This window comes from Opisthocomus hoazin, chromosome 1 (assembly GCF_030867145.1).
Source record: "Opisthocomus hoazin isolate bOpiHoa1 chromosome 1, bOpiHoa1.hap1, whole genome shotgun sequence".
NCBI lineage: Eukaryota > Metazoa > Chordata > Aves > Opisthocomiformes > Opisthocomidae > Opisthocomus > Opisthocomus hoazin.
This window is the reverse complement of record NC_134414.1, coordinates 15,251,170-15,268,781: the sequence shown is the minus strand read 5'-3', so window position 1 is coordinate 15,268,781 and position 17,612 is coordinate 15,251,170. Positions and strand designations below refer to the sequence as shown.

At 50.4% G+C, this 17,612-nt stretch overlaps 1 protein-coding gene across 7 annotated transcripts in view; it reads right to left on the bottom strand.

The window, feature by feature from the left end:
• The window catches only part of AMOTL1 (angiomotin like 1), a 92,931-nt gene that overhangs the window by 25,259 nt on the left and 50,060 nt on the right, over positions 1–17,612 (bottom strand). For all 7 annotated transcript variants that reach the window (XM_075417529.1, XM_075417549.1, XM_075417575.1 and 4 more), the window contains 3 exons: positions 6,408–6,690; positions 1,007–1,151; positions 86–175 (listed from right to left, as the gene is read on the bottom strand). In XM_075417529.1, coding sequence (XP_075273644.1) covers positions 86–175; positions 1,007–1,151; positions 6,408–6,690 — 518 coding nt within the window. The remainder of the gene's footprint in view (positions 1–85; positions 176–1,006; positions 1,152–6,407; positions 6,691–17,612) is intronic.

Genomic DNA, 17,612 nt, shown 5'->3' with positions numbered 1-17,612 from the left:
CCAGCATGTATATATGTGTTCGTATACATATATATATATATATATATATATATGCACCTTCGAAACAGATCAGCACAGTACTCACTCTGAGTGACATAAAGGCCTTCTGTTGCCTTATCCTCATGCCCGTCGAAGTCTCTGCTGGCTAGCTGCCTATTGGCCGTCTCCAGTCGTTCTGCAAAAAACAGGAAATACTTGAAGTATAAATACATGTATATAAAATTGTAGGCCAACCAAGAAAATAAGATGCATGCCAGCAGAGCAGTATAAATAGACTCTCTGAAGGAGGACATTAAAATGGAGGCTGACACGTACATCAAAGATGAGGCCTTTGACCTCTTCCATGAAGCTGTGTTGTTCAGATTTACAGAAACTGGTGGGAAAGCTTCTGCCATCTGCAGCTGACGTGTCTGAGAAGTTCATCTCTCACGCTGCCCGAAATGCACAAGGCATGTGCAATCTGAATTACCCAGCTTTGCAAGGGGATGGGTGCCTTCCCGCGGTGGAGTGCAGCCCCTGGGGCAGCCAGATGCCCTGGGGGAAGGCACTCGCAGCCTGGTGACTCTGATCCTTGGGGATCCGGTAAAGGAGCAGTTTTCTGCAGCAGGGGACAGATTTCCCCGGGAAGGGCCTGCTTTCAGGTGCCCCCCTCCTCCAAAAACCCCCTCGCACTGTTGCAAAATGCATCACCCAGCTTGCAGCAGGCATCTCACTGCCCAAAGACATATCAAAGTACTCCCACCAGGCACCTGGACAGGTAACAGGTCATAGTCAAAGGCACCGTCTGAAGCTGACTCTCATATTTTGCCACAGGATTTCTTTGCCACTGGGGGGGTGACAGCAGTTTTATCTTATGCCAGTGAGCAGGGTCTGATTTCTGAAGAAGTTTATCTTAAACATGCGTGAACCCACTCCTTTAAAGCCTGCCACTCTGGGGCTTGCGACAAGTGGAACATCACGTTGAGCGAGGGGAAAAAAAAACCCCACAGAAGCAAGCACAACATACCACGGAGATCCCTGTTGAAGTCATGAAGTCTCCTAATTTCTCCTTCGAGTTTGTTTCTCATCGCTTTGTCCAGAGACTCCCTCTTAGTAGTGGTCTTGACCAGGCCCTCATACGCTTCTGAAATCCTCTGAATCTCTATTTCAAACTGAAAGGAGAGAGAGCTCCCATGAAAGACCGGCAGGAACGCCTCCCTTCCCAGCATTTGCCCAGCACGTTTTGATGGGGTGCAGGGGCCAGGGCAATGCCCGTGCCGAGGGCCACACCAGCCACCAGCTCTACAATGACCAGTCACCCCAGTGGAGGATGGTGCAAAGCCCCGGTGGTGCTGGAGGCTCCTGCAGCGGGGAGCGATTGCTGGACCCCTGCAAATGCCCCAAGGGGCACCTCGCCATGCCACAACACCCCGCAACACCCTGCCGGCAGCCCTCAAATGAGGTTGGAATGGGCTGCGCTTGACGTATCGGCTTGGTTGCCTTCACTCTACAACCAAGGTGCCTGCTTTAACACCACCCAAGAGGAGAAGCGAAGGAAACGGCGCATGTGTGGACTGTATTCTTTCCTATAAAGGGCTTTAGGAGGCAAGATTTATTCTTCTGAGAGATCCTTGATCCAAAACTTGGCTTTAAGCTCTGTGCACCATCAAAAATGCTTTAGGCTCTGCTCTGACCTCACATCAGTCTTAAACCATTGTGGTCCACTCCTTTCCATCCCTGACCAAAGACTACAAAAAGAAATTACAACAGACCAAACCAACTGGTTTGGGTTTTCAGTCTTCTTAACTTCACCTCCTTGAAATCTGGCAAACTGCAGGCAAGGTGTGCAGAGGAAGCCCTTAGCAGTGAACTTGCGTGCCTGGCCCTTGTGTTTGTGAAGAAACGCTTGATAATGTGCACAGGCTGGAAAACCAAGAGATATATATATAGCCTCCCACATAGCTTTCAAAATCTGGTGCTTTTTTAGCCTCTTGAATTGTGGGTGGGACGGATTCGTGATTTGTGAAGCCAGGGTGCGAGCCCACCTCTGCTTGCTGTGGAAGCAGGTCCCTCTCCAGGGCTCATTAAGCTTTAGGTGTAATTTGCCAGCTCCAGCACTTGCAGAATAAAAGCTCCAGAGATGCTGGAGCTGTCAGCCCGCTGCCTGCATAGGAACCTGCAGCCATGCTCCAGAAGCCTGGCCCTGTGCTTCCCACAACTCCAGGGTCACTCTGTCTGGATACAGCCCACAGGCACGCAGCACCTCCGGACCACGGACGGAGGAAAGCCCAGCAGAGCCGTGATGGGAAACCTGGTTACCTTCCCCGATTTCTGCTGTCAGCTGGCTCAGGCACAAAACTGAAACAACTGGTGATGTGCAAAGCCCATGGTGTGGCCCCCATGAGACCAGCACCTTTGAACTAGTATCTTGCCGGGTATCACATCACTTTTCTCATACTGGTGGGGTTTTAACAGCTCGCAGAGATTTCACACACATACAAGCCCCTCCCCTACATGCATGACATTATAAGGTACCATATGTAGATTAGTTCTCAGCTGACAATTCTCCACAGCTCCAAGCAGAGGATGATCTGTTGAACTGGCTGTATCTCACGCTATGACACTCAGTCTTGGGTGAACTACACACTTAGTCAGATTATTCTGATTCTCCATTTTATTTTTTTGAAGCAGGAGCTTCAGGAAGCCCTGTTACATTTTCCCTAACCATGTCTAGAAAACCAGGTCCTTCTTCCCCACCCTGCTGATGCACAGCCAGACACCAAGCGTGTTCCCACAAGGACAGCACGCTCGGAGGAACGCTGCATAAATCCAAACCTGTTTGAAATTCACACTGAACCTTACTGTGGTTCAAAAAAAGTCAATGAGTTTTATTTTTCTTATGCACATGGCAACGCAAGTTTGTACAAAGCCTCATCAAAAAGTCTGAACTTCTTTGAGAATATGACCTCGACCTACCATGTGTGGTTCTGGGCCCCACAATTTGAGGAGGATGTGAAGGTCCTGGAATGCATCCAGAGGAGGGCAATAAAGCTGGTGACAGGGCTGGAAGGCATGTCCTGTGAGGAGTGGCTGAGGACTCTGGGCTTGTCTACTTTGGAGGAGGCTGAGGGGCAACCTCATGGCTCTCTACAGCTCCCTGAGGAGGGGAGGTGGAGAGGGAGGTGCTGAGCTCTTCTCCCTAAGATCCAGTGATAGGACATGTGGGAATGGTTCAAAGCTGTGTCAGGGGAGGTTTAGGCCGGACATTAGGAATCAGTTCTTTACCGAGAGGATGGTCAAACCCTGGCAGAGGCTTCCCAGAGAAGTGGTCAATGCCCCAGGCCTGTCAGTGTTTAGAGGGCATTTGGACAATGCCCTTAACAACGTGCTTTAACTTGGTCAGCCCTGAAGTGCTCAGGCAGTTGGACTAGATGATCGTTGTAGGTCCCTTCCAACTGAAACAGTCTATTCTATTCCAACTATGATCCACAATCAAAACTCTGTTTCATGTGAATTTTCCAGAATCAAAATGACATGTCAATTAGTTACTCAAATAACAGCATAGTTTCAGGTACTTGATTCTCTTACAGGTTTTTCTTTCGATCAGCATGACCTCTGCTAGCAGAAATTTTCTCTTCCTATAAGTAGTTAGAGGCTATATTCAAGCAACCTCGCATTGCTCTCCTTGGCCATTTAAGCAGATTTAGCCTCTCTCTGCTTGAAAGAAAGGTTTGGCTCAGCAAAAATAATTTTTTAAGTACTTTCCTGCATCCTTAACTACATGATCCCAACCAGACACTGTGCTCAGCTGGGTGCCCTGACAACTGCTGGTGCCCATGCCTCCCCCCTCCCGGGTGAGCCACTATCTGCAGGAGAAGATGCCTGCTCCAGAGAGCCCCCACCACAGCAAAGCAGATTTGCCAGCACAGCAGGGGGTTTCCATAGCCTGACAGTCCTGTGCAACGCTGCTGGTTACCACAAGAGCTCTGCTCTGCCCATTATCTGCCGTTATTTCCCAAAACACACCACTACGCAGGTCTTCCCCAGCCCTGGAGGCAAGGACTTGCTGCAGGAAAAGAAAGAACCTCCATCAGCACTGAATAAAATTAAAGGAGAGCAGAAGAACAGTCATAAATTGTGTCGGTGTTTCTCAGCAGTTCTGGGATTTCCTTCCCCTTCTTCTATGCAGGGGAAAAAACAGTTCAGCCTCTCTGCCTGCTAGCTCCTAGAGCCGACCCACTCCAACAGCCCACACACACGGCATGGGCAAGAGCCAGCCCAGACTGGCAATTAGGCTTTAGCAAGGTAACACCACCCAAGAAAAAACAGCAGCAAAAAAAGAGAGAAAATAGTGCTTTGCAATTGCAAAACAAGCTCAGAATAAAATGTGCACAACCCCTCTTCCCCCCAATCTTTTTTTAGGTAAGAAAACCAGACAGCTCATCAAAATAGCACAGGGATTAATCACCACCATGTACCTCTCTGCAAAAAGTACGTTCAGACACGACTGAGAATTTGACAAGCCTCGAGGCAGATCTGTTCATACGAAAGCTCAGGGAGCCCTCTATGTCAAGCTGATTTTCTCTAATTTCTTCTTCTATTCTGGAATGAAAAAACGTGATGGGAGGGTGGTCCTACCTAGAATAAACTTGTTACGCACAGACAAACAAGAAGTACTCCTCGTGACACTTCCAACAAGAGGGAAGAGTTCTCATACCCAAAGTATGTAATTTAACTCACTGTCACGTTTTCAGAGGTGATGTTCAGCTGAAAGTGTGGGAATACAGGAGGACCTGCCCTGTCCTTGTGTTCTAACGCAGAAAAAAAAAAGCGTGGCAGGGATACTGTGTGTTAAGGCTTTGGTTCAGGATCTTTTCCTGAAAAAAGAATGCACTTGAGCATGTGTTTTGCTTTAATACTCCGCTCACATTCCCTCAGAGTCAATGGGACTCGAGTGCATGCTCTGTTGACTGAAGTGAGACTTCAGCCCGTGCTTGAATACTTCTCTGTTGGTGACTGATGCAATCGACTTGTGGGGCATCCAAGATAAAGAAAGAGCCGTTTCCAAGAGTGTAAAAGGAAATTGGAATATTTTTAGGGCATCACACTCAAATACCTTTTACTGAACAACGCAGCTTTTGTAAAATTAATAGCTGGAATATTTCTTTTCGCCCATGAAGGCCACAGGGAAGTCAGCGTCAAAATCTTTGCAGACGTCTTCACCAATAGTGCACATTGCTGCAAAAATTTCTCAGCTAAGTTTAGGAAATTCTGTGAACAAACTCAACTCATCTGGTTGCAGAGGAGGAGGCTGCAAAGATGACAGCAGCTACAAAACAACAGGTCTTTTTTCTATCCTGTTTGAGCAGATTGTCACAGATTTTTCCCAAAGGTGAGGCTGGGACACGGTCTCTCAGAGCTGCCTCTCCTCCTGTGAAGGGTGTCTCCACGAACACCCTGATCCCACACAGCACAGAAAAAAAAGAGCTCCTATTTAGACTCCTAAATTCAGAGAGAAAAGACCGGCAGCCTAGGCCCATTTGTGCATAAGCAGTGGGAAGACATAAATGAAACAGCAGTGTAGAATCCTAAATACCTGGGCCCTTGGGACCCAAAGCCAGCAGATCTGGGGAGCACCTCTGCACTGCCTTCAGCGAGCTCTCATTTCTAGGCAACTTCTACTTTGTTTGATTTGACTTTTGATCTTGTCACCCCAGGCAGTGCACAAGACATTGCCCTTCTCCACTGAAAATGCCAGCTTGCATACTGAAAAGAGGGTGCAGGATCGCTCTCCAAAAGGATTTTTGAGCAAAACCTTTACCAAATGGTTCTTTCAGATAAGGGGGCAGTGCTTTTTGAACCAACGTGTTCAAAGGTGGGTGTCTACCACCAGCTCTTAGAAATCCATCGAGCAGTCACTGAAAGCCTCTGGGACAACCAAGTTAATGCATCTCCAAATAACGGACAACCCCACCGCCGGCTGTTACACTTCCAAAGAGCATGGAGCACCATGCGAGCATATTGCGGTGGGTAAGACTGCTCAGGACAGATGTGGCCGTGCTCTTCACATGATTCTCACCTGCAGCTCTATCACCTGTGCAGCTGGTGCAGGACCCAGCTGCACCAGGAGCAGACTCTGCCCATGGGAGACTTCCAGGCAAAGCTCCAGTGAGACCAGCATGGAAGGATGGAAAGGGGAAAGTCTCCAACTGAGAGACATGTGATGGGCTGCCCCATTCCACCCTAAAGGCAGGGGAGCACACAGGCCATGGAGCACAGGACTACACTTCTGGGAGACCACCATGGAGATGGCCACTGGTGTGTCCCCACTGCAGTGGCATCACTATGAAGCAGAGCTCGGGGGACCCAAAGGCAGGAGCATGAAGACAGTTGCCCTGCGCAGGTCTCCTCCCCACCTCTCCACGTACCTTCTGCAGCTTGTCCGCCTTCTCGTAGTACCCCTCCAGCTCCTGCCGCAGCACGTGGTTCTCCTCAGAGAGCATCTCCACCATCTGCTGCGCCCGCTCCACGATGGCGAAGGCGTCGGGCGTCAGCTGCTGGCCCGGCGGTGTTGGCGTCGGTGGCTGGGCCGTGGCAGGGGCCGGCGGCGGGGGCAAGGCGCCCGGGAGCAGAGGGACGGCGGTGGCCTGCGAGGACATGGGGCTGTGCTGCTGGGCTGGCGGCGGTGGGAAGGGCGGCTGGCATTGTCGGCTGCGGGGAAGGGAAGCGCACGGGGGGAGGCGTTAGAGCCGCGCGCCCTTGAAACGCGCGCAGGAGCTCTCGCCTAATGACCGCACAGTTAATTAACAGGGTTATAACCGCACGGTCGTGATTCCAGTCCTTAGTTGCTCCTAAACACCAACAATCGCAGCAGGGACCGGGTAAATTGTCTCCTCGCCTGCTCTTGACGGTGATGTATACATCTGGCACGGACGGATAAAGGAAGCACTGACTCGAAAAGGTGCACAGCTAATATTTTCGCAGCCAGCCAGCCTCTCCCTGCCCCCCCTTGCCACAAACCCCACCGCTGAGGAGCGCAAGCCGGCGGGCCCGAGGGAAACACAAGGGATGCATTACTCACCCTTCAAACACCGCTGCCTGCCTGGAGCGAGACCGGCCGATCAGCCGAAGGGGGAGGCGAAAGGCAGCGACACGAGCGAAGCAGCGTCCCCGAGCAGCTTCAGCGAGCGGCAAAGGGAAGGAAGGGCTGCTGCGGAGCTGCTGGCGGCACAGCCCCGGTCAGTCATGGCGAGCCACGAAAGCCATCTTCCAGCGAGACCTCATTGTGTCAGTCCCTGACTAACGGCATCCATCACCCACCAGGCTGGCTTTGGGGAAGGACAAGCAGCGAGCTGGCGGTGGACCCGCTTGTGGGCTAGGGTTTCTGGCGGCGGGCAGCCCTTTAACCCACCCGAGTCACAACTTGCAATGGCTGGAGGATAACCCAGGAGGATGTCTTAGCAGTGAGGGCAACTCTGTGGCTGGTGGCCAGGCAGGACTGGAGCCCCTCATTTCTGTCCTGCATTTCAGCCCTGCAAGCCCGAGAAGGAAGGCTGCCCCTGTTTCAAAAGGGGGAAATTCAGGCAGGGAGCAGCTCAAAGCTTGCCTGCCCCAGACCCATCTCCATCCCTCCACCCACTGCCCAGGCAGCCCTGGAGCCTCGGCCAGGGTGAGCGGCCCCACGCAGACCCTCGCTGCGCACAGGCTGAGCCACCCCTCGGCCCAGATGCCAAAGCTGTGAAATTTCTGCACCGTGCTTGCCTGAGACACTCAGCCCAGACCCCACGGGACATCTGTGCCAGAGCCGTTTGGCTGGAAAATAAGCTGGCTGCTGGACCCCACCTGAAGTCTGCAATCGAGCACCTTCTGAAAGCTGTATTTTAGCCCAAGCACAAGCTATTAGGCTTGCCGTAGCTATCGTTGCCTTTATTTCCGTACCCTACACGAGGCAAGAGACCTAACGCACAGATGAATCTACCCCATTTGGCCTCAGAGATCCATGAATGCAATTTTTTACACAGATGATTTTCTGCTATATAAATAAATAATAAATATGATTACTGTTGTCTCCAGCACCTAAATGGCTTCTCAGAGCATGGTTTTCAAAAGCTCTCAGCGTTGGCCTCATCCTACCGGTAACAACCCATCACTGCCTTCAACTGCAGCAGAACAAGATGAAAAGCAAAGGTAATTCTAAAGCCCGGCCCTAAAAGCAGCCAGCGCTGCTCTAACAAGCTTCTCCCCACCAAGCCACACAATGGTGAGGAAAGCCACCAATCCAGCTGTATCTTCTGTCCAAACCAGAGGGACAGCAAACACGGCCCTGGATCCCACCGGCGCGGCGCACGCACGGCCCCATGCTCCCATCGCAGCTCTTGTGCTTTGCCCAGAGCATCCACCGTGGCACAGGAAGGTACTGAGACGGAGCGAAGACCAGCGATGAGCCCATTCCCCAGCGCAAGCACGCTGCGAACCTGCCCGGCAGCACAGACCCTGGTCCAGACTTGGCATCCTCAGGAGGGAGATCCCAGCCGGGCTTTGTGCAGCCGGTATTGGGAAAACCTGTGCTGAGCTCACCCTGGCCTCAGGATGGCTTCTACCTGCACAGCACAGACATGCCCTAAGGCCATGTCTCCCCATGTAAGTTAACCATCCATGGAGGCAGCTCAGGAGCTCAGGAGGGGGCCACTGCCCGCAGGCAGCTCCCAGGGCCAGGAGGGTTTGTTCTCAGCCCCAGGCATGTTACTGCTCTGGCAGGGGTGCAGCCTAAGGACTTCAGAGCTGAACACCTTCACAACATGGTTTAGTAGGCTTGGTGGTGTTGAGTTGACAGTTGGACTTCATGATCTGAGAGGTCTTTTCCAACCTCAATGATTCTATGATTCTATGATCTACAGAAAATGGATACAACTTTCCAAAGGACAGGAAGGCAGGGAGGTGTTGTACAACACTTTACATATGACTAAAAAAACATACAGCAATCCATAAAGTCATGGAATGGTTTGCACTGGAAAGGACCTTTAAAAGTCTAGTTCCAATCCCCCTGCCATGGGCAGGGACACCTTCCACCAGACCAGGTTGCTCAAAGCCCCGTCCAGCCTAGCCTTGAGCATTTCCAGGGAGGGGGCAGCCACAGCTTCTCTAGGCAACCTGTGCCAGTGTCTCAACATGCTGACTGCAAAAAATTTCTTCTTTATATCCAGTCTAAGTCTACTCTCTTTCCATTTAAACACTTTTCCCCTTGTCCTGTCACCACAGACGCTGCTAAAAAGCCTCTCTCTCTTTCTCATAAGCCCCCCTCAGGCACTAAAAGGCTGCCATAACATCTCCCTGCAGCCTTCTGTTCTCCAGGCTGGACAGCCCCAACTCTCTCAGCCTTTCCTCATAGCAGAGGTGCTCCAGCCCTCGGATCATTTTTTTGCTCTCCTCTGGACCCGCTCCAACAGCTCCATGTCTGTCCTGTGCTGGGGCTCCAGAGCTGGACGCAGGACTCCCGGTGGGGTCTCACCAGAGTGGAGCAGAAGGGCAGAATCCCCTCCCTCGACCTGCAGGCCACGCTTCTCTTGATGCAGCCCAGGATATGGCTGGCCTTCGGGGCTACGAGTGCACATTGGTGGCTCATGCCCAGCTTTTCATCCACCAGCACCCCCAAGTCCTTCTCCTCAGGGCTGTTCTCAATCCCTTCAACCCCCAGTCTGTATTGTGATAGCAGGGGTTGCCCCAACCCACATGCAGAACCTTGCACTTGGCCTTGTTGAACCTCATGAGGTTCCCACTGGCCTATTTATCAAACTTGTCCAGGTCCCTCTAGATGGCATCCTGTCCCTCAGGCATGTTGACTGCACCATGCAGCTTGGTGTCATCTGCAAACTTGCTGAGGGTGCACTCGATCCTGCTACCTATGCCACTGATGAACATACAAAATAGTACTGGTTCTAGTGCAGGCCCTTGAGGGACACCACTCACCACTAGCTTCCACAGGGACATCCAAGCCATTGACTGTAACTCTGGACGCGGCCATCCAGACAATTTGTTACCCATCTAACAGTGCATCCATCAAACCCACGTTTTTCCAATTTAGAGGTAGGATGTTGTGGGGGACCATATCAAAGGCATCACAGAAGTCTGGGTAGATGACATCTGTAGCTCTCTCCTTATCCACTGATGCAGTCACTCCATCGCAGAAGGCCACTAGATAAGGCTTGATTTGCCCTTCATGAAGCCAAGTTGATTGTCTCTAATCACCTCCCTGTAGTCCATACGATTCAACATAACTTCTAGGAGGATCTGTTCCATGATCTTACCGTTTCTTAAGAAACATTGCAAAGTTTTATCTTTTGTTGCTGATGAAAGCTTTGCCTGCACTGGCCCCGCTCACCCACACCATGCTGCAGTGTGCATGACAGCAGCAACACAACACAGAGAAGCAAGGGAAAAGGAATTACAGCAGCTATGCAAAAACACCCCTCACCGAACGCCGTGCTAGCTGGAGCCAAAAACCATCTTGACTGCAGTGATTTGCTGTGGTGGTGACAGAATCACAGAATCACAGAATGTTCAGGGTTGGAAGGGACCTCTGGGGATCATCTAGTCCAACCCCCCTGCCGAAGCAGGGTCACCTACAGCAGGCTGCACAGGATCTTGTCCAGGTGGGTCTTGACTATCTCCAGAGAAGGAGAATCCACAACCTCCCTGGGCAGCCTGTTCCAGTGGTCAACATTGCCTTAGCAGGACAGGGGGGCATTCCAATACGGAGTGCGTCGTCTTAATTTCAGGATGTGAGGCTGCCTTGCTCTCCTGCATTTGTCATCAGAAAGGAAAGCAGCATGCATGCCTGCTCCCAAGATGACTTTCTGGCTGGTGTATCTGCACTGTGGCCTTTAGATGGTGCTCAGCAAGGCCTGGGGCTGCAAAACAAAGCACGACACAACTTCCCCTGAACCCCCTCAAAGTGGTGGGCCCACGGTAGTCCCAGAGCTCCCGGACGCTGGCACTGGGTTAAGTTGCTGCTCCCTGCTCACCTGCCTTTGGAGTTTATTGCCTCTCCAGTCTTCTGCCTGCTTCTGGGACTTTGCAGCAGGATACCCTGGGGGGTCACACTGACCTGGGGAGCTCGTTTTACCTTCCTGAGACCAAAACCACAGCTACTAGCAGCGCCTGGCAATCTGAGGCCACACCAGCCAGGGAGCCTAGCAAACCCTGTACCAAGCTGCCCCGCAGATTGCCAGGACAGCCCATCCCACAGTGCCCCAACATGTAAATCCCCATGCCCATCGCAGGACCGGCATGTTTCTTCACTTGAAAATCGGAACAATAAAGGGCATCATGAGCAGTGGAGCAAGGGATGTCACTCGCCATGCAAAAGGTGCTCCACAAGTGCGTGAGAATGCAGCCAAGCACACGGCACCTCCCCAGCGCTGCCGACAGCCAGCCTGTACTTGCATGCTTTACCACGACAATTAAGTCAATTCAGTATCAGTTGGTTCTTCGTTACCAAAAGAAAGGCCACAGCTGATTTTATGCAAGTAAAAGCCCAGCTGTCTGGATACAGTTTTACCACTACAAAGACAAAGATTTGCTACAGGTGCAGATTTTTGCACTCCTTCATGGAAATAGCTTACAGCAATATAATTAATTGATCTCTGAATCTAAACCAGTGGAGATATAGCAGTTTTTCTTTTTCATAATGAAGTAGTACAACCTGTGGTCGTAGTTACACGATTCCTTTGAATGCCTGTAGGAACTCTTGATGCTGTACTTTCAGGGAATCTCAACCTTCCACCAATTTAACCTCTTCACATGGACATAAGTCTGTCTAAATCTATGCAACAGGGTGAGGAGAGACCCCCTGGGATCTCCATTTTCTTGAACTGCAAACCACTCATTGAGCTACTGAAGATTTACACCCTGTAGCAGCAGCCAGGCACCAGAGTCTCGATAGTCAGGGCCACAGAAGAGATCCTCCAAAGTGTCTTCCAGCTTGGAAGCTGAACGGGCACAATAAACATTACATCTCCTGAAGCGCCTCTGTTCAACATAATGAACATGTTTCTGACTTCCCTTTTACTTATTTAATCTGTCCCAATTTAATTCTGATTTAGCCATCTGCAAAATCTCTGAGTGTATATGCAGTAAAATCAACACGGCAATTCACATTAACAAATCAACATTTGTAGAAATAGGAGAGTTAGAACATCAGCTTAGCTCACATCCAACCTCTCACATAAAGCTCCAAAGAAATGAAGCAATCAGGATTATGCTGAGCTCCTTCAGGCTTAGTAAAGAATGACATTCTCAAAATGCTTCTACTTCATTTTAAATGTTGATCTTACTCTGCATTAGAGCAGGTTAAAATCTTCCAGCCAAACATGTTTTCATCAAAAATGGTCCTTCTTAAAAGCATGAAACTGTGGAACATGAGTTTTGCATATCTCTGCAACACTTCAGCTACATTTCTATTGAAAACATATTATTTCTATTGACAACATACTTTTTTGTTAACATTATTGTAAAGATAGGGTTTCTATACACTTCTGTAATGCAATGTAAAAAAGAAAAAAAGAAAAAAACCTAAGGAATCCAGCTTTTAGAGTAGGGAACACCTGGCAGGCAGTGAGCCCTTCCAAGGGGCACCAGACTGCACTCTCTCTTTTAAGTGATGTATAGCTTGCGATACATGTAATGCTTGCTATGTATCGCTTGCAATACAGTGTTGTCAGCAAAATGCTTCACCACAGACTTCACTTCCAAGAGAAATCCCTCGGAATTCAGCCAGGCCACCCAAACCCCCAGATTTAGGCATGGCCCTAATACACATCTTACACCAGAATGCTTAGGAGCAAGAATGACCAGCACAGAGGAATTCTGGGGGGAATCTGCAGCTGTGTGTAGGAATAAGAAACCCTGAAAGGGCAGTTAGTGATAAAGCCCACTTGCTGTTGACCACCAGGAAGTCCTAAGTACAGCAGAGCTATTGCTCAATAAAGCAGGGCAGCATTAGAGAGTAATAAAATGAAAATGCCCGTAAATGATCTGGAAAGTCCGTCTCTGCCCTGCTACAAGTACAATGCAGCTCTCCTGCATGTAGGGATGAAGACTGGCCAGTGGATGACGGACTTTGTTTCCAACATACCATGGAATTCACATTGATAATTAAAATGCCCTCCTCTAACCCATTTAGCTTATCTTTCTCTGAACACTCTGTCTTCCTTTGCCTCTGGGGCAGGCTGGCCTGCCTCATCTCTCAAAGACTCTCCCAAGGGACTTCATCTCACAACTTCACACACCTACTGTGGATGCTCCAGCAGGAAGAGGTGTTTCTGGGGTGCAGATCTTTGAGGCTGCCTTAGGCTTTTTGCCTTACCATAAGAGCAAAAAGTGCACATAATGTGCTTACTTCTGCCCATCGACTGGGAGCCCTGAGTCTGGATACTAACTGCAGACCCAGCTGTCTACCTGACTTCAGCTATGATTTCTGCAGTCATCAAGCAGACATCAAATGCTGTTCTTTCTAGCTGTGGATAACATCAAGGAATCAGTGTTGCCACTGTATGGGAAAAAAAGCAGGATCTTGGAGAAGTCAGTAAGTCCAGTCTGATGGTCATGGTGCAAAGAAACACAGTTATATACCCATTATTAAACGCTGATAGAGACAGAAATGGAAGATTTTCAACAGCCAAGACGTATCCCTCATGGTGCCCCCTGGCTAACAGAATCAGCAACAGTTGCAGCACCTTGTAAACACAAAGGTTTATTTCAAAACCATTCTGCAGACTTGGACTCACATCTCCAGAGTTCACTATTTTTTTAGTGATGTTTGTTAGTGCTGGGAAGACTTGGCCCGGCTTCTTCGGGAGATGATCACATTAAGATCTGCAGGGCAAAATTATCATCTGAAAAGACACGTCGTATTAAACATATCCTCTGTAGACGGGGTATTGTATTTCTTCACAGGGATCCACACTCGGAATACATACTTTTTCTAAAGCCCAGCTGGTTTTCAGCAGGCAAAAAGGTGCCTTCCTCAAGCTCCGTGCTCCTGGAGGAACTAGCCACTCTTCATGATATTGGGAAAGTCACAGCAGTCGGGTGAAGTCCCTGGTGACTGGAAAAAGGGAAACATCACACCCACTTTCAAAAAGGGTAGAAAGCAGCACCCCAGGAACTACCAACCTGTCAGCCTCACCTATGTGCCTGAGAAGATCATGGAGCAGATCCTCCTAGCTCTGCTAAGGCACATGGAGGACAGGGAGGTGATTCGAGACAACCAGCATGGCTTCACCAAGCTGAGTGGTGCAGTCAACACAGCTGATGGACAGGATGCCATCCAGAGGGACCTGGACAAGCTTGAGAAATAGGCCAGTGGGAACCTCATGAGGTTCAACAATGACAAGTCCTGCACCTGGGTTGGGGCAACCCCTGTTATCAATACAGGCTGGGGGATGAGGGGATTGAGAGCAGCCCTGAGGAGAAGGACTTGGCGGTAGAGGTGGATGAAAAGATGGACACAAGCCACCAATGTGCACTCGCAGCCCAGAAGGCCAACCATATCCTGGGCTGCATCCACAGCAGGGTGGCAAGCAGGTCAAGGGAGGGGATTCTGCCCCTCTGCTCCACTCTGGTGAGATCCCAAATGGAGTCCTCCATCCAGCTCTGGAGGCCTCAGCACAGGACAGACATGGACCTGTTGGAGTAGGTCTAGAGGAGGCCACAAAAATGATCCGAGGGCTGGAGCACCTCTGCTATGAGGACAGGCTGAGAGAGTTGGGGCTGTCCAGCCTGGAGAAGAGAAGGCTGTGGGGAGACCTTATAGCAGCCTTCCAGTACTTAAAGGGGGCCTATAGGAAAGATGGGGACAGGATTTTTAGCAGGGCCTGTTGCGACAGGACAAGGGGTAATCATTTTAAATGGAAAGAGAGTAGATTTAGACTGGAAATAAGGAATAAATGTCTTGCAGTGAGGGTGGTGAAACCCTGGCACAGGTTGCCCAGAGAGGTGGTCAATGCCCCACCCCTGGAAACACTCAAGGCCAGGTTGGACGGGGCTCTGAGCAACCTGGTCTGGTTGAATCACAGAATCACAGAATCACAGAATAGTAGGGGTTGGAGGGGACCTCTGTGGGTCATCTAGTCCAACCCTCCTGCCGAAGCAGGGTCACCTACAGCAGGCTGCACAGGACCTTGTCCAGGCAGGTCTTGAATATCTCCAGAGAAGGAGACTCCACAACCTCCCTGGGCAGTGCTCCGTCACCCTCAGAGGGAAGAAGTTCTTCCTCATGTTCAGACGGAACTTCCTGTGCCTCAGTTTGTGCCCATTGCCCCTTGTCCTGTCACTGGGCACCATTGAAAAGAACTTGGCCCCATCCTCCTGACACCCACCCTTCAGATATTTGTAGGCATTTATAAGGTCCCCTCGCAGCCTTCTCTTCTTCAGGCTGAACAAGCCCAGCTCCCTCAGCCTCTCCTCATAGTGGAGATGCTCCAGTCCCCTCACCATCCTTGTAGCCCTCCGCTGGACTCTCTCCAGTAGCTCTTCATCTTTCTTGAACTGGGGAGCCCAGAACTGGACACAGTACTCCAGATGAGGCCTCACCAGGGCAGTGTAGAGGGGAAGGAGAACCTCCCTCGTCCTGCTGACCACACTCTTCTTGATGCACCCCAGGATCCCATTGGCTTTCTTGGCAGCCAGGGCACACTGCTGGCTCATGGTTAACCTGTCGTCCACCAGGACACCCAGGTCCCTCTCCGCAGAGCTGCTCTCCAGCAGGTCCACCCCAAGCCTGTACTGGTGCATGAGGTTGTTCCTCCCCAGGTGCAGGACCCTGCACTTGCCTTTGTTGAACCTCATCAGGTTCCTCTCTGCCCAGCTTTCCAGCCTATCCAGGTCACGCTGAATGGCAGCACAGCCTTCTGGTGTATCTACCACACCTCCCAGTTTGGTGTCGTCAGCAAACTTGCTGAGGGTACATTCTAACTCTTCATCCAGGTCGTTGATGAAGAAGTTAAACAAGACTGGGCCCAGTACTGACCCCTGAGGGACACCACTTGTCACCAGCCTCCAACTAGACTCAGCGCCGCTGATGACAACCCTCTGAGTTCTGCCATTCAGCCAGTTCTCTATCCACTTCACCGACCACTCATCCAGCCCACACTTCCTCAGCTTCCCTAGGAGGACATCATGGGAGACTGTGTCGAAAGCCTTGCTGAAGTCAAGGTAGACAACATCCACGGCTCTCCCTTCGTCTACCCAGCCAGTCGTGTCATCGTAGAAAGCTATCAGATTGGTCAGGCATGATTTCCCCTTGGTGAATCCATGCTGACTACTCCTGATAACCTTCTTTTCTTCCACTTGCTTGATGATGGCCTCCAGGATAAGCTGCTCCATCACCTTTCCCGGGATGGAGGTGAGGCTGACCGGCCTGTAGTTCCCTGGGTCCTCCTTCTTGCCCTTTTTGAAGATTGGAGTGACATTGGCCTTTCTCCAGTCCTCGGACACATTGCTCACTGCAGGGGGGGTGGGCTAGATGGCCTCTAAAGGTCCCTTCCAACCCAAACTATTCTGTGATTCTATTAACCAACTGGGATAACAACACAGAAGGGTAAGCACAAATGACATGGATATCACCAAAACTGTGGGAATGGATTAATTTCTCTTTTATTTATCTTAATGAAAGGCAGATTAGACCAGGAGAGGATACAATGTTCTTCTGCAAGGCTGCCAGCATCCACGTCAGCTGGAAATGCAGCCTCCGACCCATGCTCACTCTTGGGCTACCCTCACAGAGAAGCACCAGCACAAGCCAGCTTGGGTGTGACAACCCTCGGCTTGGCCACGCTTCCAGCACGCCTGCCTTCCTGGGGTGTCGCAGGGAGGAAAAGGAGCTCCTTGTTGTCCCCTCAGCAGCCACAGACATGTGATTGATGAATAAATATCAACAGGTTGTCTGAAAACGGTGGTAATGTGTGTGTGGGGGGTTAATACACAAAAAAACAGAGAAGCCACAGACTATTCTGGCAGTTAAATATAGGCTTCTACATCCAGGCAGGGTGGAATTTTACAAGGCACGTAAAAAACTGGGATATCTTTAAAAACAGCACAGATTTATTCTTCAGCTGCACGTTGCCTTTTAAAATCCATGGATTAAATCAGAATTAAAAGGTGCCTGCATGACTGACTGCTGCATGTGGTCACGAATGAAGTCCCCTCACCAAGCAGTGGTGTTTCCAGTTCAAGGCTTCATTTGCTCTACACACGCTTTCTATTAACGGTGCAGAGAAAGAAATCATTCTGGATAAAAGACACCAGGATCTGACAAGGGCCACTGGGAGCCATGAAGAGGATTCATCGCATTGAGTGACCAGGATCACTGCCTAAGCAAGGCACGGAGAAAAAATATGGACTTGAGCAGGTCCAAGTTCATCCTCCCAGGAATAAACACAGCAAGCTACAGGAAAAGGGTGGGAAATCCCATCCTGGGCTGTGACTACCCTCACACGCCTGATCAGATAACAAGCTGGATGGGGAGCTCCCAGGTGCCAACATCTGAAAAGGCAAGTGTTAATAAGCTACATAAACGACGAAAACTGAGTTGCATTGCAGAGGTGATATTATGTCTGATTAGCCTCTGGTTCAGC